A 27,226-nucleotide genomic window follows, 5' to 3' on the forward strand; every position below is an offset into this window, starting at 1 on the left:
CCATTCATTGCTTCCCTTTCTCCCTCTTCTATCGACCCCCTCTCTTTCCTCCCTCTTCAATCCCCTACGCCGTCCTCTATTATCGAATCCAACTTCTTCCCCTAATTTATACCCCCTTCTCCCCCTGTTCTATCCTTTCTTCTGACGACGCGGACGATGATATCGATGATAATGATAAAAAAATTCATTATTTTATTTGTACTATAATGAGTGAAATGCAGGAAAAGATCGAATATTGATAATCAAAGCCTTACTAAAGGGTCATAATTCGTTGTTTCAAAAACGATTAGAATCGAAAAATGACAATAAAAGCCATAACTCGAGACTTTTCCGATTTATTATGCCAATACGTATGTTCAGCAAGATTTCTAAAGATGCAATTGGCAGAGTGGATAAGTTGAAATTGATCAAATTCAAACATAAAGGCCTATTAAGTAAAGGAGCCTGTCTTAAAGTTTTGAATATATATATGCGCTAGTTGTTCTAATTAAGTAGCTCTTAGAATAGCTCTTAATGCTAAGCAGCTCTTGTAATAATTCTGAGTAGCTCTAATTAGGTCTCCTTACATCGTTCTTTGTAGCTGTTGTAATAGACTAAGTACTCTTAGTAGTTCTTAGTAGCTTTCGTATTACTATTCTAATTAGTTATATGTAGCTCTTGTAATAGTGTTCTAAGTAGTTATATGTATCTTTTGTAATAATAATAATAATTACAAGATTTAAATCAAAATTTAAAACAAATTATCCACTTTCCACTCGATTGTGAACTAAATGCATGATATTAATGTTAAATCTATTATGTATTAATGTTTTTAAGTAGCTCTTAGTATACTTCAGTATTTATTATTAGCTCTCCATGCTTCTCTGTAGAACTAACGTTTTATTGACGCTTCAATTTAATATTTCTTTCAGAATATACTACAACTTTTATCAACACGTGTAGCTTAATTACCTGATACATATCTTAACTGATACATAGCTTAATTCATCACACATTGAAATTTAAGATTAAAGTCAAAATTTATTTTAATTAGTACCTTTAACTTAACCTATGTAGACTTCTTTATATGTTTTTATAATGTTCAAATTCTTTCAAGTCACTCTTAAAAGTTCTTAGTCGCTTTTGGTAGCTCTTAGTAGCTCTTAAGAGCTTTAAATAACAAGACCCATAAACATGATCTACGTGACAAGACTGACCATTTCACTATATATGGCAATCGTAACCAAAACATTGAATTGGAATAAACATATGTTAACAAATGGAATAATCTCAAGCAAAATATTAAAACATCACAGAATTTTTCATCATAATTATAGACTTTTAAAAGTCGAAAAGTTCTATGACTTCACATTACTGTATATATATATAATATACTGTATACAGTATATAATTTAACGATAGAGCCTTTTGATATTTTGTGTTCAGACTTGTATTATGTATGTTTGAAAACACAATGATATTTTTATAGTGTTCGGAAGGATCTGGTGGTGCTTATAAACCCAAGATCGATAGACGCGACTGCCGCAGACAGAATATTTCATACACTGTGACCTATTCTGATTTTCACAACGCAGTATTTTGCTGCTAACACGAATAGACGACGCTTTAAAAAATGAATGAATTAACCATGTTTTCCAAGCTATAAACTAATTGCAATACAATAGAGTTAAAATAATGGATGTCACATTTGGGCTTTTGTCCAACCTTGTGAAAACCAGGTCCATACAGAGAGTGTTAGCACCCATTGCTTCTCAGGTGAATTAGGTTACGTTACACTGATTATTATTTCTTGTCAGAGAGACATAATATTGCTAATAAATGAATATTGAAGATAATGTGAACTGGCAGCTTATGGCACGAATGTCCTTGAAATAATTCCTTCTTTATCTTTTTTTTTTACTATAAATTTAGGCAAATACCTATTTCTTTATTTTATGAAACTTCACTGACATATGAAAATATCAAAATTCATGAATCTGAATAGCCACTATAATGCGCGCGTATAGGGACATTTTTTTAACATTTGGATATTTATTTTGTTCCCTAAATGCCACAAGTTGACTGATTTTTAGCCAATACCTTTCCCTTATCACACTTTAGTGTTTTATGAAACACAAGTTCAGATCGAACTGTCAACAAAGCATCGCCATTTTTTAACTATCAAGCAGGTGCCCGTTATCTTTCCGCTCAATATACTTACCGCTGGGATCTGTCATTCTTGGCTAGGAAAACAACAAGAGTGAAATGTGTTCTGGTATATGTCTAAAGCTAATTGTAATATGATCTGCATGCTCAGAGATATATACTCCACCTATAGCCATATGTATTCAGTCGCTATAATAAACTCAGTACAGAAACATCTCTGTTGTTATACTTCATTAAAGAACCCAAAACAATATGGACACATAGAGTCGCCAAAAAAAAAATCTTCAAAAACTCTGAAGCGGCTGTTTATATGGACTATCTAGAATCTGAATGCATGTGCGCAACTTTGAAAGTAAAATGAAAGAGTTTGTGTTTGTGTGTTTTAATTAATGGTGTAACTTATAAAAAGTTTTACACATGTATGTTTAAACCTAAATTTTTGCAATGGTTTCATTTTAGATCTCGCTATTGATAATCCTGAACGAGTCCGAAGATGGGTCGCAGCTGCACCTGTGTAAGATGGTGCCTTGCGCAAAGGTGGTCATGCAAGCTGCATACAAGCTGGTCTCTGTAGCCAAACAGCAGGCAAAGTTATCTTCTGACAAGGTAAGTGGACACACTGATAGTACTGTGTTATCATGTATATAGGTGATGGGGTTGTGATAGAGTCCCAATGTTGTTTGTTTCTAGACAATTTGGGGCTCATACCCGAAATAATTTAGTAGGAAGAATTAATTTTCTTCATTAGTTACCAACCTTATCACAGAAATGTAATTTCTTTTTTTTTTTCTATCTATTTTTAACAGAAAGACTGGATAAATACCCCTGGGACCAGTGTTGTATTTAGATGGTGTGTACCACCGTAGTTCATTGTTTCAATGCCCATCTTGCTTGCTTACAGGAATTTGATGCCCAGATGGTTGGTGGGTGTGAGGTGCTAGAGCTGGCCAGCTCTGGGCTGTATGTGGCTGCTGAGAGGATGGAGGCATCTAGTTCCAGCCCTGAAGCCCGTGCCAAGCTTGTACAAGCCAGCAAGGACGTCCTCCAGGCTACCATGAAGGTAGGAGGCCATTCACATCACACAGTGTTAATCTGAAGACTTTCATCATTATAATGTCAATATAGTCTGCGAAATGTGCACCTATTCTCTTGCACTGTAATGCGGCAGTCAAAAAGTGGCTCTCTTGTGAGATCAGATAGGGCCATGATATGAAAAATGTAGAACTCAGATTAAATAAATGATTTCACATATTTTTCAATTTCCAGGCAATTTTACTCTCTGACAGGCAATTTTACTATCTAGAAGACACTTTTCATTATTTTGGCAATCGAAAGAACATGTGGTTTTCTTTTAAACCAACCTATTACCTATGGAAAATAATCAGGCATAAGAGCTCCAACAGTGGCCACAAGTCATTTAGGACAATGAGAATCTCCTCTCACTTGATGTCCATTACAGACTTAAGGCCACATGTGACAAGGTATTAAATATATTATTTTGAACTGTTGCAGTTCATATGATTGCATTGCATAGGTCCTGGAAATGTCTGGAAGCCTGGTAGGAGAAGGATAGAGCTTATATTCAAAAATGTACATTCAGTTTTAACCTGTCTTGTAGGTGCTGCTGGTAGCAGATGATGCAGAAATACGCCGACTGGTCACTGCCGCTAACATTGTTACTGAGAAGCTGAGCTGCCTGAACCTTGCAGAAAACATGATGGACCTGGTTCAGAGGTTCAAGGTACAGAATGGTACCATCGTTATGCACAATGCTAAATATCTTGTTATGTGCAAAATACATAGCATATTCAATGAATAAAAACTAGATTGAAATAAGAAATATGGATATTCAGGGCCAGGAAATATGAAAATTTGAAGGCGCTAAAAATTGCAGAAGCCAATGATGAAACAACAGATAAAGATGTATGTTTATTGGCTTGTTGATCTAAATGTTTATTTCACTGTGTGCTTGGGTGAGTCTGCAGTGAACTTTCGAGGTAATATACTTATTATGTTACAGGAGTTCACAGATGCCCTCACGGTGTTTACGGCCCTGACTGACCGGCGACAGAGGGACACAATCAGTGCCCGTCAGCGGGAAAGGATGGTTACCTCCCTTACTATAATGAAGAAGTCCGTGTCCTCACTGAGTGTGTCTCTCCAGAACTCTGTACGATACCGCCACAACCCCCAGGCACAGGTGGGTCCTGTCTCCTTATCTTGATTTTGATATGTAGAGTTTTACATAAAAGTTATGGAAGACTGATGCACCCTGTCCCTTTTTGTAGCACCCTTTTTCCCCATATGGAGACCAGTATGGGCACTCTTTTGCCTTCATACAATTAAATGCTTAAGACGGAGAAAGATTTCTTTGATTAGATTAAAACTTATTTAGTGTATGTGGTTACAAATACATTGTCAGTTGAAACCTAATACATATGTCTAATTCAAAATATTTCAGACTTGAACAGTCTTCAGGGCTATTTCTGCCCATTTTGGGAAAAAGACTCTAGACATTTTTGGAAAATTTGCATCTCAAAATATGCCATTTAAAGAAAAAATAATCGCTTTACATAAAAAATTGGGAAATTTTACAGGCAAGCTTTTCTGTCTCCTGCAAATGAGAAAATTATTCAAACAAATGTTTTTTTTACTTTTGATTGGGATTTATTTTCCCAGTGGGAAAAAATAATATATTTTGCTAGGGGAATGGGTCCGATGATCAGACCTGTGGGAACTATAGAAAAAGGCCTGACCTTATACAATGTGCCCTTCTCTAACTTAACACTCTGCCTCTCTTCTACAGCACCCTGTCCTGTTTGAAACCTGGCTAAATCCCTCGTACATAGTAGGAAAATGTATTGACGAAAATCGATCATTTAGAACTGAAGTTGCCAATAATCGATTGCAAAATCTCAGAATCATTTATTGGTATGTGGCAGTTCTCTCTAAAAAAAAAATAACGAAAAGTGTAGAACAACAGTTTAAATCATTTGGTATTGAATTAAACATCAAAGTTATTGATGTTACTTCTTTATGACCTACTGGTAAACACAGTATAAGATATTGAATTCATGCTTACTGGTATTTATTTTATTGTTAAGTACACTTGTAAACTTCTAAAGGCAGTTTTTATTCTTTTATACCACTTTGCCAATAAACATTTTAATGAACTTTTGATTTCAATTGCATAATCTAGAATTGTATGAAATAGCTTGACCAATTATTGCTGATGATCAATTTTGAGTTTGGATTATTTTTTTCAATCCCAAGCGTATAGAGTATATTAAAGAAGTGGTCCTTAAATATATTTTTTTCCGAAGTTTATAAAATATTGCATGGTAATCGTGCATAATTATATAACAGTGGCTGTAGTCTTTCCTAATCATTCAAGATAAAATCTCTGTACTCATGTCAACAGTAAGTGTATACAAATTCATGTATAAAGCAGGTCCAATTACTCTCTTTACATACAATAGTTGTTTGCGTTTACCCCTTGACCACCTCTGAATAAAAAAAGAGTTGTCAATAGCATCAAAATGTGTTACTCTTGTACAATTTTAATACTATAGTATGTTTACTTTGTTTGCAAATATGGCAAGAGAATTAAGTTTTTGAAATTATATGTAATGCTAGGAGCAATGTTTAGAAGATGATTCACTTGTGTGTATATTGATTTGACATGCAATATCAATTAAAAACACTTAAATAGTTATAATAATACCTGTGTTTGCTTGTAAAGTAATTAAATGGTTAATTTTCTCATTATTTTCCTGTTCCAGCTGGGTAAAGCATATGTGATGAATGAGATGCAGACAGCTGTTGGGGAGATTGTGGACACAGTGCAAAACAAGGATATGGACAGAGACGACCTCTCACCCCATGAGGCTGGGGCCTTTGTGTGCAGTATTGACCTGGTCAGTATAGCCTTTGAGGTTGGTTGTTTAAAGTTGCTGTGAACAGAATCAAAATTTCAACTGAGACCAGCTCTCAAAGACTGGGGCCTTTGTGTAGTAACGACCTGGTCTATGTGCTTATTAAGATAACAGACAAGATTGATTGTATTATTTTATGGGACTCAGATATCCTTTGCACAAACAATATATTAGTATGATCTCTCTCTATTCTCATCTATGTTGGTGTGTTAAATTACCACTGCCATTGTAAGTCTTCTGGTTCATTGACATACCAAGTTACAGGATGTCCCATTAGCATAGCAAACTGAGGAAAACAGATGTGTGTGAGCATCCTCTTGCCATGTTCTTGTCAACCTTCACACTTCTTCCAAAATGGTTTATCTTTACTGCACCTTTTATAACTTTTTAACTAGTGAGCAAAAAACCTGTCATGAATTTTATTGATGGACATTATCCTGCTGTAGGCCCTAGAGTGTTTGAGTGAGGGTAGACGAGCTGAGCTGCACATGGACCTGGAACTGTGGACAGAGGAGGTGGTACGACACAGCATGACTGTGGCCCATCTCTGCTACAACACACATAGGGACATGATTGTGGCCACTTGTCAGAGGGTAGGTAGTTAATGATGGTGTTAAATGGTAGATGCATGGGCTGAATGGTCCCTTGATGAAGGGTATGTTGTATTTATGGTATGTCTGTAGCCAATCTCTGCTACAACACTTATAGGCCTAATGGCACAGTGTAGGTAGCTATAAACCTTACGAAAAATACTCCTATGCTACATGTTCTTCCTACAAGAGTCACAGTTCAGGTATCTTTATTTAATCTAAGTTATTTGTTGCATGAAAAATGTGCATTTATGATCCCAAATCATATTCAATCAGTTGCAAGGATGTGTAAATTTTCAGCAAGCTTGCGACACTGAAATTGAAACTAAAACTGCTGAGGAATTCTAATTTAAGCATGAACACTGTAATGAACTTTAGCCCCATCGCTACATGTATTCTTGCAGGATGGACAAATAACATTATGCTAGTTATCATCCATCCATTCAAGTGACCAAAAAACAAATTATATTTTGTCATTAAGTTCATGGTTTTATAATTCACAATGGATCAGTTTAGAAGCCTTAAACAATGAACCTCTGTCAAGTGTCAAAGCTTGTTATGTTTGTGTCATGTTCATTTCTGAGCTGTTTGTCTAGTTTTTATTTACTAATAATTAACTGAGGAGTGACATTGTTCTTACAGGTGATCCAGGAGAAATGTAGGGTGGTGGAGCTGCACAGGGCACATGTGTCCGATCTCAACAACCAGGAGGCAAAGTAAGTCATCAAAATCAAGCTTTTGGATCAACAAACCCTGACGTTTAGCTGGTCTTGTTTTTCTAAAAGGAGGTAGTGTGATTACCTTAGTTTTATTCTCAAAGGTTTTGGAACAGCATATAGTTTAGCCCTGGCCAAATCACAAAAATCACTTCAAATACTCAATTGAAACCTGATACAAATGTTGTTAAAGAAACTGCACACATGCGTGGGAAGGGCTATATCTCTGGCTTGCATTATTGAGTTATGCCCCTTTTTGACTGAAAGGATAACAAATCAGATAAATGTTGACATCCGCTTGTAGAACCTTTGTTTCGCTTAAAATTAAAATTGATGGAACAAGAAGGCATTAACAAGATGAAAGATATGTTATGAAAGGATAGACCTCCTTATTTTTTATCTTCATTTTTTCAGGGAAATATGCAAGCACAATTTCCTCATTAAGTGTTATCTTTGCCATAGTTTTGTCCATGAACTATAATGCATAATTCCTACAGGTGTGACTTTTACGATGTGTGCGAGGCGTTGACAGATGAGTTTTGTGAATTGGAAAAGAATGTGAATGTTGCCCTGCTACACCTGGTTGTCGAACACTTTAAGGAAACTACTGAGCCACTAGAACGCCTCATCAAGGCTGCTCTCAAACCTGGCAAGGTAATCTTGATTGTTCTCTTTAATCAGTCAAAGTATTAATCAAGCAGTGGGCAATTCTTGAAAAACTTTATCACCCTTGGCCTGCATAGATATAGCTTATAGCATTTTATGGGGGTTTTCTGATTTCAGATGTGAAATACATGTGTGTAGATAGTGTGTTGTAAGTCTTTTGTTTTAGGAGTACTTGATCACCCTGAAACAACTAAATAGTTGAGGAATGTTTCAGTGATATCTGCATGAAATAAGAATAATAACAATGTTATTTATATGTGCAGGGAGAGGTGCAGATTGCACTTCTAGCTAACATTTTCATCTAAATGTACTTGTATAAACCTGAAACCTGTAGATTATATGCAGGGATGATGACTGGTCATGCATGGAACATTTTGTGGAGAGTGCATAAGCCAGATCCACCTATGTCAATATATAAGTACATATATATATATACACACATATGTACAATGTAAAATCTTTCTATTTAGGGTGAGTGTCTTGATGGTGAATCTGCGTGCCTGGAAGAGTTTGAGGAGAGTGCAGAGCGTATCTGCCAGATTGCCATCCTCGCTGCGGCCAGTTCCACTGATGCCAGACGTATGTTGCATATAGGATAAATCAGTTAATGCAAGAATAGTTAATCACACAATGTATGTCAATGCTTTTCTAACCAACTGTGTATTTATCAGCGTTCTAAGTACTATCAGAGACACACTGTATACAAAATATATCAATAAACTTCCATGTATAAAGTTGGACAATAAGACGACCTGAACAAGCCTAATTTTGCCTGTCACTGTTGTCCTCAGATGTTATATGAACCTTGTTATGTAACATTCACATTTTTGAAGAAGCATTTTATTAGTTAACCCAGTGATGTGTCTGTGGGCTTGGGCAAGTTTTGACCTTTTGATTTATCAATTAAGTGTGTTATAGAAATTGTGTATGGCAGTGAGTTTTAATGAAATTGTTCATTTGTAATTCTGGTGATCACAAACATGTACCTGTATGTATTACATCTGAATATATTACAAAATCTAACATTGGAATTATGTGGGAACTGTGTAATTTACAAGGATTATACACTGACCTCTAAAACGCTTTGGATTATGTAAAAAAACTAGAGTTAAAAATATCCTCCCAATTCTATGTAAACCCAAGTCATTGAAACATCGATGATATAAAATTAACAAAATCTGTAACCCTCAGTGTGCTGGTGGATAAGGATGTCTTAATGCTAAAAAAGGTGTTAACATTTTTTTTTTTGTAAAGTTGAATGGATGTCTAGTAAGGACTTTGGCATGGTATCTGGAAATCTCACTCTGTTCCAATCCCCATACAGGTGTTCAAGTGATTCGTGTGAGTGTCCAGCGACTGGAGAGCCTGGAACCAGATGTGGTTGCCGGGGCAATGACCCTTGCCAAAGCCCCCCACAATACAGGGGCTGTTCGACACCTAAAACTGCTGATGAGAGAGTGGAGCATGGAGATGACAAACCTTCTACAGGTCCTGGATGAGATGACAGACCCCAGGATGTTTATGCTTGTGTCAGGTAGGTGGCTATGTATTGAAATTCATTCAAGTGGGTTCTTTGATTTTTTGGCCGTCTGTCATCTTAAAGTACTCATGTGGGTATGGAATCTGGAAAGAACACGCTCTTGCCCAGGCTCCAATTTCTTGGAATGTCTCAAGCATAACAGGTTAAAGATCCAATTTTAATTTCATTCGGCCAAATTTTTTTATCTTGCTTAATCTTTACTTTTAAAATCAAATATTTTTTTTATCATGATGAACTTTATAATAATTTTCTTTAAAAGTATGAAAACTTTCGAAAGGAGAAAGTTATACACATTTTATACAGACACAAATAATGAGCTTATCTTGATTTTGTTTTGATAAAATGGAAATAAGATTGTTCGAGAAATGTGGATGCTTGTGTCTGATGGGTGGCTTAGAACTGAGATTACTTTGATTGTTTTGTGTAAAAACATTACTAACAAAATATACGTTTGACTTCATTATTTAATAATAAATCTTGTTCATAGTTCTAGTGTTCATGAATTGCTTCCAGTCCAGGTGTTTCTATGCACCTGAATAATATTTTGTTTGGGAAAAATAATAATAATTTGTGGGGTAAATGCCAATATGTACCAAGTGACATTAAAATATAGAAGGTTTTGGTATGTTTTGGCACTAATTCTTACAAATTATATGCAGGCTAAATGCATTCCAAAAACAAATTGTAATAATAACTTCCAAGTTTCAAAAACTTGGTATTTAATATGGCTGGGTAATTTAATCATATATTGAACAAAGCCTTAAAAATTGCATCAAATTGAGTTCATATTTTGGCACACGATTTTTTTTATAGAGCGTAAAGTGGAAGAGGATCTTCACACATGTAATGGTTGTATCTTGCTCTCTGACCTACCCAGAGTCACTGTGACCTGGCAGTCAGCTATTGGGCGGAGTAGGCGTGTCGCCCAGGTGGCTGAGAGGGTTGTGGATGCCAGTGATGATGCGCTGTATAGGAATGGGCTCATGGCGTTTGTGAAGAAGTTGAAAAAAGGTACACTTCATTCTTTTTAACCAATTACTTAAATAAATGTTGTTTTTTTCTAAAATTAGCTTTCTTTGAATATTAACAAACTGTTTTTAACGACTCATTTTATGAGAAAATGTGTTTAATGAAATAGTAAAAACATATAAGATTTTGAAAAACTCCTAACGTTATGTTGTTTAATGAGTTGTGAGATTTTTCTTTATTTTTGTGATATCATCATATTGGGGCCTTAATCCATGATAAAGTAAATGAAGTTTCATATTTGGACTTATCCTCTTCATTTTCTAGTGATCACATCAGTAAGACTGGCAGGTGAGAATCTACTGTCAGACCCAGTAAGTCCCGCATATCGGGATATGTTACGACGGAGATTTGAACAACTGCAGGAGGCCCTAGCGAGGGTCAAGGCCGGCCTAAATGAGGCCAATCATCCACATGTACTCAGTCCACTACGCAGGAATGTACGAGGGAAACCTACCAGTATGCATCTTGATTATTATTTCATTATGTCTATTTTAGTTTATTCTTGTAATTCTTCAAAGCTACGAGTAAGAGAAATAGGGAAACCTGTATCATTAAATCATGTTTGTAGAATTATTTGTTACTTTCATGAATTCTTTCCTTTGTAAGAAACAACAGTTCTGTTTCTACCTATGCATTATGCTCCACTCCATGTCTAAGATATAGATTTCCCTTTGTCAATGTCATGAATTTTAGCTCGTCTGTTTTGGGAAGACAAGAGCCATTGTGTTGTCATAATCTTGGTGTTGTTTGTTTTGTTGCCGGCCTGCAAATATTTTAACCTTAAACTGTTCAACATATTCGAATAAAACTTGTTACACACATTGCCAAGTGCAATACAGTGCTGCAAGGGCACTAAATCTGGCTTTTTTAATTGTTCAGTTTTGTGCCTTGTTTGACTGAAAAGAAAACAACAGATGAGCATTCACATTTAATCCACGGTGCTCTTGATGTCCTTGTTGTTTAATTCTTTCACCAGCATCCACACCAAAGTCACCAGTGCTGCAATCCACTACAGACTCCACAGTCAAGGTCACAGAACAGCCAAGGTTAAAAGGTCATCTCCATAGTGACCAAATTATAGCTACATCAGTTCCCAGTCTACATGCCAGGCTTCAAACTAGCAAAGTGGAGGCCTTGAATCCAGAGGTCAGACAGAAAATGGAGAAAAGTAGAAGTGTGGGGCATATTGAACCAAGAGCAAGTTAGTACATGAAATGTATCATTTTGCTTGTTAGTAAGTAGAAATTATGGTTTTACATTTAACTTATTTTACAATTTTCATTTGTGTAAGCCGAGGGAAAAGCCATACAATTTTTCAGAATGTAAAGTGGGCAGGGAAAAAAATGGTAAATGAAATGTAAAACATGATTCTTGCTTGTCTATTTTGGGGATAGGCATTATAATGCTCCCCTTTGATGAAGCAGGGGTATAGTGCTTTGCACATGTTGTCTGGTTGGTCAATAGACCGAAACTTGTCTAATTTAAAACTTGAGTAGGCATGGGCCTAATGTCCTCAAATTTTGTAGGGAGGTGGGTCATGACCAACAGATGCCCCTTTTCATTTTGAGGTAGGGTATGTCTGTCACAGACACGGTCAGCTTGAACACAAAAACTTTGTTTAAAAAATGGAGTATGCCGTCTGATCAATATAAAATAACACTTGGACCTATGGTGCTCATAGTTGGGCGGGTATGTAAGTAATGTTGTTCCATTTTATTTTTAGATCAACAATTCAAAAGTTAAAGTCACAAAATTATATAATACTTATGCTACCTATGTAACACCATTTTCATGATTCAATGCTGTCAGGAGGACACATACATGTTTTACTGTAATTTATAATTCATCAACTCCTGCAACAACCTGTCAATAACTGAACCTACTATTCCCAAACTTGGAAAGGATGTTGGTCATAACCCTAAATTATAACACGTTTAATGGGAAATGAGTTTTTGGCTGCCATTAGGGTGGCATACAAAAACAAGATTATTTTTTTTAAATAATATGCATTTTTTACAACCATGACTTGTTTTTCAGAGTAATGACATAGACTTAGCGTCATTATAACAGTGTTAGATTGCAACAATTATATGTTGGTGTCAACCAAGAATGAGACAATGATACACTGAGGCCCTTCTATTCCAGCACCAGACACCCATGCCTGGAAGCTGGCAACAGACCTGTTGTCATGGAGCACAAAGGGAGATAAACAACGGGTGAATCAGCTGTGTGGGGATGCCCTCGGCTGGACCAACCATGTGGCTGATGTGGCACAGTCTGTGCTCAAGTACTGCATGGACACAGGCAAGAAGAAGTAAGTGGTCTTAATGATGCTTCTGGGAACATGAATGTTTGCATAAATTAGATATTTGTCAGGAAAAGGGAGTATTTGTCAAAGCAGAAGTGGCTATGCTTGTATATAAATCTTTATGCTGACTTTTTGTCTTGAACTGTCTGTAAATGCAGATGAAGTAAGCTATAATACAACGGAAGCCTTGCTCACCACAGGGATTTCAGTGTAGACAAAATCCTTGCCAAGAAGTGTTGTGAAATATATAGTTAAGTTTGAGTACTGCTGTACGCTGAGAATCAAATTGCAGTTTTGTTTTATATTTCATAAGTTAGAATTGTACACTCCATGGTTCTCACCAGCATATTAATATGACTGTGATAACATTATTATGGAACCAATACTTGTAATTATGAAATTTCTTGCTTGCAGGGAGATGAGCAATGTATGTTTCTCCATGGATGAGATAGTGTCAGAGCTGGTACAGAGTGCCAAGTATGTGCTTCACGGGGACTTCAGTCACCTGACTGAACTGCAAACACAGACCAACACCTGGGCCACACAGGTATGATGTAGTTGAATGGTAGGTTAAAAGATGCAAAACAGGCCACACAGGTATGATATAGGTGTATGTTTAAACATGCAAAACAATCGTATCTCATACTAGACACCAGATGATACAATAGCAAGGAAAAAGAATATTGTCAAAAACATACTTAAAATTGATATCATAGTGTACAATTCATTGATTCTTACTTACTGATGTATGACATAACTAAAGACACATGTTTTTCTAATTCAAAATTTACTTGGTTGTCTACCACGTAAATACATGTAAATTTGAAAATAGTGTTGGTATATGACTGCTTATCACATGACTTTTACATGCTAAATTTACACACTTGTCACTATAAACTGGGAAAATGTTATGCCCTATTTTTAAGCTGGTAGACTCAGCTGAGACAGCGAAAAAATATTCTTTTAATTATGTAAAGTGACATATTATCGGCCTCATACAGCTGGAATTGAAAGATCTAAGCTTGTTTTGAGGCAATAATGTATTTGCCGCTTTTGGAACCATCTGGTGTCTAGTCCCTTTAATGTTACCTTTTGGCTTGAAACACAGTTGCTCATTCTCATGGTTCTCATGTTGCATTCATGGAAATTATGTCAGTACAAATCAGCAAAAACCTAAAATGCCAGAGAGTTCAACAAACAAATAAAATGACTTGAAATGTTAATAATTGATTTGCTCCGGCCTGATTTATTCGTGTGCAGGTAGTGTCTGTATCCAGTTGACGATTTTTTGAAATCAATTTATCAGTTTATTTGTTATTGATTTTATTCTTCATTGTACCAGTAAAAGCTTGCCCCATGAGGCTTATTTTTTTTACCCCTTGCCGAATTGAAGGTTTCGGGAGGGGGATATTGTTTTGGCCTTGTCCGTCATTCCGTCATTCCGTCCGTCAAAAACTAGGTCACTAGGTCAAATCTTAGAAAATCTTTGGAACACACTATAGGCATTATACATGGTCAAATATTCATGAAACTTAATCAAAATGTTTTCCTTGATGAACTCTTGGATTTATATAAAACTGGGTCACATATGATAAAAAATTAGGTCACTAGGTCAAATCTTAGAAAAATCTTGTCAGGAACCATATCATGGTAATGATTTGTCAGATTATGTTTAAACTTGGTCAGGCTGTACCCCTTGATGAAATATGGACCGCTTGTAAAAGTGGGTCACATGGGGTCAAAAACTAAGTCACTAGCTCAAATATTAGAAAAATCTTAGAACACATTAGAGGCATTATGTATGGTCTAATATTCATGAAACGTTGTCAGAATGTTTTCCTTGGTAACTCTTTGACATGTTTAAAGCTGCACTCTCACAGATTGGCCATTTTAACATTTTTTTTTATTTTTTGTCTTGGAAAGAGCAAATTTTTGCGTAAATATCTGCAAACCAATGATATAAGATTGCTGACAAAAAATCAGATCATATATTTTCATATTTCCGTTCGAATATTAATGTTTATGGCTTAAACCGATTACTAACGGTTAAGAAAATTGCATAAAATATCAATTTTTGAACTTAAATATAAAAATCTACGATCTGATTTTTTGTCAGCAGACTTATATAACTGGTTTCCATGGATTTTCGCAAAAATTGGCTTGTTCCAAGACAAAAAAAAGTTGTCAAAACGTTCAATCTGTGTGAGTGCAGCTTTTAAACTGGGTATGTGATAATAAATTAGAAAACTGGGTCACATCGTGACATGTGATAATAAATTAGGTCACTAGGTCAAATCTTACAAAAATCTTGTTGTTGTTGTAATTATTGATAAGTGTTGGGACAATTGTGAGGTTCTGGCCGTCTAGAACCACCCTGTATACTTGTGTTCCAGTAAACTCAAGTTCCACCAACTGTTGCTAGGCAGAAATCCCATCATTTATCAGTACAGCTATTTTGATCCGATTGTGGTGCAAGTGTTGTTTGTATGTTTGTGTTTCTCAATCAGTACCATTCAGGCCCTTACTTTGTGCCTTCATTTCACACCACAGGTGGAACAGGTGCGTGTTTATGTGGACATTATGACAGAACCCTGGTTCTCCCTGGTGGAGGATATCTGTGGAGCTGTAATGACTGGTAAAGCTGACCTTGTTATGCTTCAGGTTAGGAGCACCAAGCTTTTGTATTGTACTACTGGTATATTTTATTGTTCAAATCAAGGGTTCCAACGATCAGAATTAATCCTGAAATCAGGCTTGAGATCTTTTAACTGCAGACTATTGTACTGTTGTAATGATTTTGTAAAGTTGTTTGCTCAGACATTTACATTAAAAATGGTAGGAAGTACCTTGATATAAATATAAATGACTTTGGAAACAATTTCAAGCCTGTTTACCCTGCTTTGGGCATTAATCATTCATACTCAAACAGTATCCCCGGCTATTTTTTAGGGCTGATAAAAACACTTTTTCAAAAATAATGTTCATAAAAGTGGATGATGAAAAATTATTCATTCAATTTTTTCAAAATTGTATGTGATAGAAAATAACAGTAGCATTTTAGTTTTTAGTTAAGTATTAAGCCTTTCTTGCATATACAAAATTTATAACTTGAAATCTCAATTTTTCAGCTCGAGTCTGTACAGGGTCACCACAAAGCACTGACTGACCTTGTGACCTGTAGTGAGAAAATAGGTCATGAGGTCCAAGGTCACAAGAGGCTGGAGGCATTGAGGAAGGACAAGAGTGACCTTGATGACCTCACTGTGACCTTCAAAACTACCGCACAGGTTGCTACGGAACAGGGTAAGGCAAAGGAGCATTAGTGCTTTAAATTTGGTTAATATATGCACACTATTACATTACACATAATTTATTATTGTGTCAATATTGAAAGACAATATTCTAATTTTCTCTCCAAAGAAAAGCTATATAACTGGCAAAACCTAGTGTTTAAACTACATTATTTTATTAAATTAATTTTTATAACAGTATTTATTTACAATGACATGAAAATTTGGATCAAAAAATGTTTTACTTATTATATACTACTAACTATAGCAAATTGGCTAGACCAGCTATGTAGGGTGTACTTTCTTATCATTGTTGTGCCTAGCAAACATTTTGCCATATTATCATTTAAATAATGAATTATCCTCACTTATGATATTTTTGCGCATAGATATTTTTAACACTAATACGAGCTAGATTTGTACAGGTGAGGATAAAAGGCAATATAAAGTCACTCAACTGAATGATGTTGTTTCAAGGTAGAGTAGGTTGGCAATATGTGAGATGGAGGAGGATTTCTATTACCTGACCCTTAACTGATCTGTGAGGCCCTGAGTGGGGGACCAGGGTCAGTGTAGGAGTCTCACACAGTAATAAACATATATTACAGGTGTAGAAGTGGGTGTGTCCCAGGTGGAACAAGTTGGCCGGGAGTGGGCAGGGAAAATGTTCTCTATGACCTCTGACTTTGAGCTGGTCTGTGAGGCCCTTATGGGGAAGGGCAAGGGCAGAAAGCTCTGGACGAACCTGGAAGGGCCTCCTGAAGAGGTGGCTGAGGCCTTGGAAGGGGAGAACAAGAAAATAAAGGAGCTGATGAAAAGTGCATGCTATGGGTTCGTAGAGGTTGTTTTAATGCTCCTATGAATTTCAAAAAAGTAAAATTGTTATCTTGATAGCAATTTATAAAAGTAGTGTAGATATAAGTTGAACTACCAGACTTGGATTAAAACTTTTTATTTCAATTATTGAAACAAATGACAATGATAAATCACTTTAAGGTTTAGGAAATAAAAGTATAATTTTGTTTGGCGTGATCCATATTAAGATAACTTAATTATTGCTTTCCCCATCAGTGATGATGACCTACAGACCCTGTACAAGGGTTGTCTGGGAGACATGCGAGAATGTGTCGAGGAACTGAAGGCCCTGGCCAACAAACGGTACCCAGCCCATGGCCTGGGCCCGCATCGGGCTCTGTACAACAGTCTCCTGGTCGGGCTCCACAAAGGAGCTTGGGTGGTCTGGGTAAGTACATAAATGGCTTTGTCTTAATATTCTAATTTTATTTAGCTTTATTATGTAAAAGCTGATATATAGAATCCCTCTCAAGTCCAATTCCTGGGCAGAAACAAGTCATGGTGTCCTTTTTGAGAGGCCATGAAAAAGTACCCCTTGTGGGAATCGAACCCACAACCTCTTGGGTGAGAGGTGGACACCTATACCCCTAGACCACTCTCACCCTTGGTTTGTCATTGACTTTTGTTCAAAAGCCTTTTAAGATATTCCTTGAAACTTAGGGAAAATATTACCAATACCCTTATGCACAGTAAAACCCATAACCATGGAGTTAATAATTGAACTGTTTTGCTCTGTGTTTGTCATTTAAGAGTTGGATACATTAGGCATCAGCCATAACTTAAAAATCATTCAAAACATTCAACCGAAATCTATGTACACATATTACCCGTGACTAGCCACACCTTTGTAGCAAGGCTCTATCTCTGGATTCAATCAGTGTTTAGTATTGCCACATATTTGACAAGGAAAACTAACAAACAAGAGTTCAAAACGGCTTTCGTTGGTCTTGTAAGTATTTACTGAACTGTTATGTGGTACTTTCGTGAAAATAAAAAATAAAGGTTTCTGTTCATTACGCCCTCTTTGTTCAAAAGATCACTGCATAAAATGGTTTCAAAGGTAAATAGATAAACACTCTTACAGAGGGTACTAATATGGTGTTGTGGGTTTAAAAGATACAGACTGTTTCCACTCATAACATGTGTTCCATATTTCAGGCGATACAGTGTGTAGACTTGGCCCGTCAGCAGTGTGCCATGTACGCCGGGCCTGTAGACGCCATCATTGAACACACCTTCACCATCAAAATCACCCATGGTATGACTGATGCACATATTTGTTCTCTTGAAATAAAATAGAGATTAGCAAATTTGAACATGGCTCTGCTAAGAAGTTCAGACATTAATACAATACTGTTCAGGAACTATCCATTCACTGGCATTCAGGATATCAGCTATTCCCCTTTTACAGCAGTATCAGTTCGATTAAAGTGACTCTCTTATTTAAAATCAGGATATACACTTGTATAACAAACAATTTAAGTGATAAACCTTTAACTACTTACTAGGTTGAGTCCCAATATGAAAGGGAACCAACATCAGTCATTATTGATTTGGCGTATACTTTGGCTTATCAGCATGAACAAACTATGAAACAGGTGGGCTTTGCCTCATAACCCCGCAAAGCATCTATACAGTATACAGCTTCCGTTTGTTTAACATCAACTGACCAACTAAATCATAGCTTTATGATACGCTCACAAGGACAACACTGTTACACACGAATCTTTCTGAAATGCCAAAAACTTTCCGATCTGCTTTGAAGTCTACAAATTTGAAGTCTCTTAGATGTAAAATGACATCTTGAACATGATTTGATTAACTGATTGACAAGCATGCTTTGTTTAATTCATTTGCAAACAGTAGTAAGTGGTAGCCTATTTTTAGAACCACAAAGCAATATTGAATGGTATTAAAGGACCAGAAAGTAAATTAGTACATTATGGACTTAGTTTAGGCTAAAGAGGTATGTTTTAAATAAACCATAGAAATCTGGCTGGAGTTACAGGTAATCAGCACAAACAAGGGCTGAGGACAAACAGTTATAACTCCATATAGAATAAAAGCACTTACATCTGTCTCATGCCTAGACCTCAAACTGCTTCTAAAATGGGAAACATAGCGATCAAATGAATAAAATCAGGCTTTCAAAAAAACATTTTTCATATCGAACAATTAACTCCCAGGTGACAAGAGGGATGGTCTGATGTCAGAGTTTGAAGCCACGTTGGATCGGTTCTCCATGTCAGCCACTACAGTACACAAGAAGGTGCTATCTGGGATACAGCTGTCCTCCGAGTTGACCCACAGATCTGCCGTCAGACAGTGCCTGGACGGTATAAACAAGCTTGCTCCAGCTGTTGTTAATGTCCTCAGGCAGTTAGTAGGTAGGTAAAACTAACTTCAAAAGTGAAATTGACAGGGCCTATTCAGATCTATTGAAATCATGAATTGGTCATGTCATTTGTCACATACATGCTCAGTTTGATGAGGGTATCATTTAAAATTCAGTCATTGTTTGTAAAACATTTTTTTCAAATTGGAGCAAATTCTTTTGCTCATATCTGATCTTGCAAAGGCAATACTTGGTTTACAAGTTGTAATGATTCTATGCTTAAGTTGGCTTGAACTTATATTTTTTTAATTATGCACTTACTTGTAAGTGTACTCTGTGCACTGAATAACTTATAACTAACTGAATGACGTATTTTAATTTCAAAATTATATTTTATTGAGGAAGGGCAAATGTAAACAAAATGTTCAAGTAAATTTCACACACACACACACACATCTGTTTTCAATAAATCAATACCTTTACTTTACCTTAGGCTATAATTTGACATGTACAGTTTTACATAACTAACATTTTGACAGTGTGTTTAAACAAGACATTTGCGACCAAAGTTTTCTGTATAAAAAAATCCCTTACATTGTTTTCAGACTTTGTTATTGTGCCATCTTCTTGACTGACACGCACCTTGGGATTAGGCCAACCCATATTGTTTAGCGTCAGACGACAGGTTTAGGCTTTCTCGTCTGAAAAAACAATTACATTTTATATGATCAATGGTCTTGCCGAATTGTTTTTAATTTCCTTTTACTATAATTCCGACTACAGAACACAAGTGTAAACAGCATGCTTCATACTTAATTTGTACTAATATTCTTGGCATTTGATATCAGAAAATGATGCATTCTGTGTGATTCCAATTATCAACACACTTTAATAAAAGTTTAATTGATCTCTTTTGCAGTGGAAATCTGTCTTACAATTGAGATTGGTCCAGAATGGACTAAGGAGGCTCTGGTGTCTATATTCTGCTTTGGATGTCACTCATTCAGTATTCATGTTTTTTGAGGGTTGCATATGTTGTTGTTTTCAGGATAGCTAAAAGGTTTTCGTACCAAGGATTGACGCTAAGCATAAAAAGTGCTTAATTAGTCTGTTGTCATAAACATCTTCTACTTCTGAATCACGTTTTCCGTTTCCAATGAATAACTTTTGAACCTCTGAGTGTAGAATCTTCAAACTTGTAATGCACACTGGTCATGGTCAGAATATAAGCCTTATTGATTTGGGCCAAATAGGTCAAAGGTCAAGGTCATGGTGACTTACTAGAAAAGTTATGGGCTTTTCTGATCAATAATGTTTGAACAGCTTGGTGTAGAGTCTTTAAACTTAGTATACACTTTGGTCATGGTCAGTAGATAACCTCTATTGATTTGGGGATCAAAGGTTAAGGTCATGAAGACTTATGGGTGCATTTGTTTCTGATTATCAACTTTGAACGACTTTGTGTAGAGTCTTCAAACTAGGTTTGCACATTGGTCAAGGTCAGTAGATGGCCCATATTGATTTGGGGGCCAATAGCTCAAGGTGATGGTGGCCTTTACCTTTAAATATTACCAGTGTTTCCAATCTTTATTTTTTTGAAAACATAACAAGGAGAAAAAGGAATGCCATCAGAGTTTTTTGTTGCTGAAAATAGAACTGTTGCTCCAGCTGTGATAGGGCACCGACTATTATGGTGTAGCAAGGTGACTACATACTTCCTGTTTGTGTTACAGGTACATCGAGCAGTGAGGTTCATGGGCGTGTGTTGTGGCACAGACTATTATGGTGTAGCAAGGTGACCACGTACTTCCTGTTTGTGTTACAGGTACATCGAGCAGTAAGGTTCGTGGGCGTGTGTTGTGGCACAGACTGTTATGGTGTAGCAAGGTGATTACATACTTCCTGTTTGTGTTACAGGTACATCGAGCAGTAAGGTTCGTGGGCGTGTGTTGTGGCACAGACTGTTATGGTGTAGCAAGGTGACCACATACTTCCTGTTTGTGTTACAGGTACATCGAGCAGTGAGGTTCGTGGGCGTGTGTTGTGGCACAGACTGTTATGGTGTAGCAAGGTGATTACATACTTCCTGTTTGTGTTACAGGTACATCGAGCAGTGAGGTTCATGGGCGTGTGTTGTGGCACAGACTATTATGGTGTAGCAAGGTGACCACGTACTTCCTGTTTGTGTTACAGGTACATCGAGCAGTGAGGTTCATGGGCGTGTGTTGTGGCACAGACTGTTATGGTGTAGCAAGGTGACCACATACTTCCTGTTTGTGTTACAGGTACATCGAGCAGTAAGGTTCGTGGGCGTGTGTTGTGGCACAGACTGTTATGGTGTAGCAAGGTGACCACATACTTCCTGTTTGTGTTACAGGTACATCGAGCAGTGAGGTTCATGGGCGTGTGTTGTGGCACAGACTGTTATGGTGTAGCAAGGTGATTACATACTTCCTGTTTGTGTTACAGGTACATCGAGCAGTAAGGTTCGTGGGCGTGTGTTGTGGCACAGACTGTTATGGTGTAGCAAGGTGACCACATACTTCCTGTTTGTGTTACAGGTACATCGAGCAGTGAGGTTCATGGGCGTGTGTTGTGGCACAGACTGTTATGGTGTAGCAAGGTGATTACATACTTCCTGTTTGTGTTACAGGTACATCGAGCAGTGAGGTTCATGGGCGTGTGTTGTGGCACAGACTATTATGGTGTAGCAAGGTGACCACGTACTTCCTGTTTGTGTTACAGGTACATCGAGCAGTGAGGTTCATGGGCGTGTGTTGTGGCACAGACTGTTATGGTGTAGCAAGGTGACCACATACTTCCTGTTTGTGTTACAGGTACATCGAGCAGTAAGGTTCGTGGGCGTGTGTTGTGGCACAGACTGTTATGGTGTAGCAAGGTGACCACATACTTCCTGTTTGTGTTACAGGTACATCGAGCAGTAAGGTTCGTGGGCGTGTGTTGTGGCACAGACTGTGATGGTGTAGCAAGGTGATTACATACTTCCTGTTTGTGTTACAGGTACATCGAGCAGTAAGGTTCGTGGGCGTGTGTTGTGGCACAGACTGTTATGGTGTAGCAAGGTGACCACATACTTCCTGTTTGTGTTACAGGTACATCGAGCAGTAAGGTTCGTGGGCGTGTGTTGTGGCACAGACTGTTATGGTGTAGCAAGGTGATTACATACTTCCTGTTTGTGTTACAGGTACATCGAGCAGTAAGGTTCGTGGGCGTGTGTTGTGGCACAGACTGTTATGGTGTAGCAAGGTGATTACATACTTCCTGTTTGTGTTACAGGTACATCGAGCAGTAAGGTTCGTGGGCGTGTGTTGTGGCACAGACTGTTATGGTGTAGCAAGGTGATTACGTACTTCCTGTTTGTGTTACAGGTACATCGAGCAGTGAGGTTCATGGGCGTGTGTTGTGGCACAGACTATTATGGTGTAGCAAGGTGACCACATACTTCCTGTTTGTGTTACAGGTACATGGAGCTGTGAGGTTCACGGGCGTGTGTTGTGGCACAGACTATTATGGTGTAGCAAGGTGACCACGTACTTCCTGTTTGTGTTACAGGTACCTCGAACAGTGAGGTTCATGGGCGTGTGTTGTGGCACAGACTGTTATGGTGTAGCAAGGTGACCACATACTTCCTGTTTGTGTTACAGGTACATCGAGCAGTAAGGTTCGTGGGCGTGTGTTGTGGCACAGACTGTTATGGTGTAGCAAGGTGATTACATACTTCCTGTTTGTGTTACAGGTACATCGAGCAGTAAGGTTCGTGGGCGTGTGTTGTGGCACAGACTGTTATGGTGTAGCAAGGTGATTACGTACTTCCTGTTTGTGTTACAGGTACATCGAGCAGTGAGGTTCATGGGCGTGTGTTGTGGCACAGACTATTATGGTGTAGCAAGGTGACCACGTACTTCCTGTTTGTGTTACAGGTACATCGAGCAGTAAGGTTCGTGGGCGTGTGTTGTGGCACAGACTGTTATGGTGTAGCAAGGTGATTACATACTTCCTGTTTGTGTTACAGGTACATCGAGCAGTGAGGTTCATGGGCGTGTGTTGTGGCACAGACTATTATGGTGTAGCAAGGTGATTACATACTTCCTGTTTGTGTTACAGGTACATCGAGCAGTGAGGTTCATGGGCGTGTGTTGTGGCACAGACTGTTATGGTGTAGCAAGGTGACCACATACTTCCTGTTTGTGTTACAGGTACCTCAAGCAGTGAGGTTCATGGGCTTGTGTTGTGGCACAGACTATTATGGTGCAGCAAGGTCCATCATCTCATTAGAATACTGCATCAGATGTCCGATCTTAAACCCACGCTCTTAAAGGGTAATAAAACAGCCTTATTGCTTATTCTAATCAAAAGTTGGCAAAATCTTTACACTAGAACAAAAAGGGAACAGTGAGGTTGTTTTTTGTGTAATATATTATATTATTAAAATATTTGTTAAATTATGTTCCATGAAACATAATCGTAAAGTTTAAAATAATTATAAACTATTTTAAACTTCCCAATTAGTTTTCATGTTAATAAAACTTTTAATGAATCTATAAAAACAAGAAGACATTCAGGTATCAATGTTTGGTCATACAAATTGTTAAATGCCTGCAGACAGTACCTTTTGATAGGTGTGTAATATGTGTCAGGAAATGTAATAGAATTATCAACGTTGCCTCCAGTAATTCTGGTTGTGAACTGAACAAATTGAAATATCTCCAGGGTAAAACGTTTATTTACTGTGCATAGTATTAAGGGTGAGATTTGTGTGACATGCAAGTGTGCACTTTTTACTGCACTGCATTGCAGTAAACTTATTTGCGATATAAAAGCTTTGCGATGTTTAAAACCAGTTTGTTGAAAACGATGGAATTATATTGGAAGTTTTAATGTGGAAAAAAAGGTGTTTAGAGTCTTTTTCAATCCAGGTATATATATTTAGCCACTGATAATTTTACATGTCTATATATAAGTCGTATATCAAGCCATTTTTTTATACTTAATTAAGATATGTTTTGGTAAAAAATTAATCATCCCTTATATAATCAACTGTTAGTTTCACCTAATTTCCAGATACAAAAATTGCATTGCATGTAAAAAACAGCCATGTTGATTGTCATTTCCAATACTTTCAATTCCGACCAAGTTCACATTTAATTCACAGCTATCAATTTCAGACGTCCAGAACCTGCTTGCCCCAGAAAGCCAAGAATCACCATCATTTGACAGCATCTCAGAGAGGCTACAACAGACGGAGGCCGAGAATCAGCCTGGTCCAGCAGGGGGGAGATCACCAGAAGAGAATGCAGGGGTACGCCTCCCTGGGGGCCCTAGCATACTCGCAGCCTCGTATACAGGCTCTAGAATTCACAATAGTGATGAATCACATGACCCTAGAATAAAGTCACATGACCTTGCCGCGAAGTCACATGGTGCCACTGTAGGACCTCATTATGGCACAAAAAGTTCCAAGAATTCCACTTCTATCAGCAATACAAACAGTGATTCCAAAAATGGAGTTTTAGATGTGAACAATTCTGGGACAACCATTTTGTTAGACAAATGTATAAGTGGTGAGGATGTGGACAACCTTGAACCTGTCATCGTTAACTTAGAAGAAATAGAAGAGCAGATTATTCTGAATGCGAGGTAAGTTCTTTTCTGACTGTTTATTTGAAATACATTTCAGGAAGGGTAATGTACAAGCTAGTGATAAATACAAATAAAATAGAATAGTAATTACACATTCAAACAAATTGCACATCATAAGGAGTAGGGTTGGGTCTTGTAACTTTCATGTATAGAATGGCCTAGAATAGAATATACTTGTTTTATGTGTTGCATTAACTTTTAATATTTATATGGACGAGACTCAAATAAAAATATACAATAATACATACATGTGTCAGCTACTGTGTGATAAAACATATGAAACAAATTGTATGTTGTACAAGATTATGCAGAACAAGATTGACACAATTGTAATATCTAACTTTCTTATGAATTGGGCCTAAACCACAAGTTAATATTACAATACAACTTTAAAATATTTCAAGTTTGCTTGTGTTAATCATTCAAATAATTGGATGAGATATACTTAATAAATAAAACAAAAACACCTACATGTATAAAGAATTGGATGCTACATTTTAGTATATGTGAAGTGTGTTCTAGAATTAAGCAATTGTTTTCAAGTTTTAGTAATACATTAAAGATATTTTTTTGCTTCAAGATTAAACTTAAAGTTAGTAGGCAGACTAGTCAGAAAGTATTCTTAAAATGTTTTCACATAGATGTGATAGGGCTTGCCTTGTTAAGGAAATGGTGAAAAATCTTCAACTTTAGTTTCCTGTCCATTGTGTTGTTTTTTGAAAGTTGACAGAAAGTCTATCACCTTTAATGTAATAATTGACCACTGTATACATGAAAGGTAATACAATTAATGAATTATAACACCAATTATCCACATCTTTAATTGTTCACCTCTGATTGGCTACTCCCTATTAATTTCTTAAAGCTGATTGGACAATTTCACACCTTCATGCTAAACCTTTCTCTTTTGTTATTATCAACTTTTAATCATTTTCTAATTACTACTTCCATTAATGGTTAATAGAGAAGTTGACATCTCAGCTCAATTTTCTTTAATTATTGATAGGATGTGCTTGATTTTAATTTGGAGTTAAATCAAAATTATTGTCTTACTCAAGATACGCTTCATTGGCTGATCACATTAATTGACATTGGTCCTTACTTCAGTATATAACCAAATTTGCTTCTGGCAAATCACACAAACACTTCGATGTGCTTGAAGATGATGTTACCTGTATTTTAATAACATTGTGATATAGCCTACAGTGATTTGAATTTATTATATGAATTTAATTAACTTTGTGAAATTTTGTGTTGTGTATTGAATATTGAACAATTTGTCTTAAGGACATTTAGAAACTACTTACTAAGAAAAAGTGGAGATCAGAAAGTGAGAGAAAAAGGATCAAATGATTGAAGTGAACAAGATGGCAACAGAAATTACCACAATGCAGACTGATAATCTGAGTATTGCCACGGATTTGAAGCAGGTTGGACATTTCACAGACATGGACCGTGTGTCTCCCTCTTACTACAAGACAGACTCACACTCAGCATTTGAACGTGTGGAGAACGGACAGATGAACGGTGATGGGCGCCGGGATGTGTACAGCAACCAGGGAGGGTTTGGTTCTCAAGCTGTGTCGGGCATCCACTACACCTCCTTCCCACCACCACCCGCCATCTCTGACTACCAGGCGCCATACTTCCCACCGCCATTCAACCCGATACCACACCAGCCAATGCCGCAGTTCCAGCCGTTCAATCATGACCCATACAGCCACTCCATTGGAAACTTCAACCTCACACCTAACCACTACCAGAGCCTACCAGCACCTGTCTCTGAGGCCAGATACCAGACCACCCACACTGTCCACACATCACACCAGCCCATCACCTCAAATGGGCAAGTGAATGATGACTATGGGCTCGTGGCTAAGACTGACTACCAGACAATGGCTGGGGTCCCTGCCATAGCGTATGCTGATGATCAGGACATGATCCAGATGAGCGGTGAGGACTATCTTGATGGTGAAGTACTTGATGATGAAGACAGTTCAGAGGATAACAAGCAGTCCGTGATTAAGAGAGTGATCCAGCCTAAGGGAGAGTATGCCAAGGCTATGATAGTGAACGGAGTGGGGCCAGCAAACATGGGCGATGTTTTCTGTGCTGTACCAGGAAGGTTAGCTCTCCTTAGCTCCACTTCAAAGTAC

The 27,226-nt window shown here is 37.3% G+C and overlaps 1 protein-coding gene across 1 annotated transcript in view; it reads left to right on the forward strand.

Moving 5' to 3' along the window:
- Positions 1 to 1,582: 1,582 nt before the first annotated feature.
- LOC128212009 (uncharacterized) overlaps positions 1,583 to 27,226 on the forward strand; it is a 46,017-nt gene continuing 20,373 nt past the window's right edge. The window contains exons 1-24 of the mRNA XM_052917221.1: positions 1,583 to 1,755; positions 2,605 to 2,751; positions 3,047 to 3,205; positions 3,764 to 3,886; positions 4,166 to 4,345; positions 5,928 to 6,062; positions 6,527 to 6,673; positions 7,313 to 7,386; positions 7,884 to 8,040; positions 8,523 to 8,631; positions 9,377 to 9,586; positions 10,406 to 10,603; positions 10,886 to 11,077; positions 11,598 to 11,822; positions 12,767 to 12,935; positions 13,344 to 13,476; positions 15,480 to 15,590; positions 16,058 to 16,232; positions 16,828 to 17,050; positions 17,291 to 17,462; positions 18,233 to 18,332; positions 19,261 to 19,461; positions 23,627 to 23,749; positions 24,596 to 25,067. Coding sequence (XP_052773181.1) covers positions 1,675 to 1,755; positions 2,605 to 2,751; positions 3,047 to 3,205; positions 3,764 to 3,886; positions 4,166 to 4,345; positions 5,928 to 6,062; positions 6,527 to 6,673; positions 7,313 to 7,386; positions 7,884 to 8,040; positions 8,523 to 8,631; positions 9,377 to 9,586; positions 10,406 to 10,603; positions 10,886 to 11,077; positions 11,598 to 11,822; positions 12,767 to 12,935; positions 13,344 to 13,476; positions 15,480 to 15,590; positions 16,058 to 16,232; positions 16,828 to 17,050; positions 17,291 to 17,462; positions 18,233 to 18,332; positions 19,261 to 19,461; positions 23,627 to 23,749; positions 24,596 to 25,067 — 4,016 coding nt within the window. The 5' untranslated portion in view covers positions 1,583 to 1,674. The remainder of the gene's footprint in view (positions 1,756 to 2,604; positions 2,752 to 3,046; positions 3,206 to 3,763; positions 3,887 to 4,165; positions 4,346 to 5,927; positions 6,063 to 6,526; positions 6,674 to 7,312; positions 7,387 to 7,883; positions 8,041 to 8,522; positions 8,632 to 9,376; positions 9,587 to 10,405; positions 10,604 to 10,885; positions 11,078 to 11,597; positions 11,823 to 12,766; positions 12,936 to 13,343; positions 13,477 to 15,479; positions 15,591 to 16,057; positions 16,233 to 16,827; positions 17,051 to 17,290; positions 17,463 to 18,232; positions 18,333 to 19,260; positions 19,462 to 23,626; positions 23,750 to 24,595; positions 25,068 to 27,226) is intronic.

This window comes from Mya arenaria, chromosome 12 (genome assembly GCF_026914265.1).
Source record: "Mya arenaria isolate MELC-2E11 chromosome 12, ASM2691426v1".
Lineage (NCBI taxonomy): Eukaryota > Metazoa > Mollusca > Bivalvia > Myida > Myidae > Mya > Mya arenaria.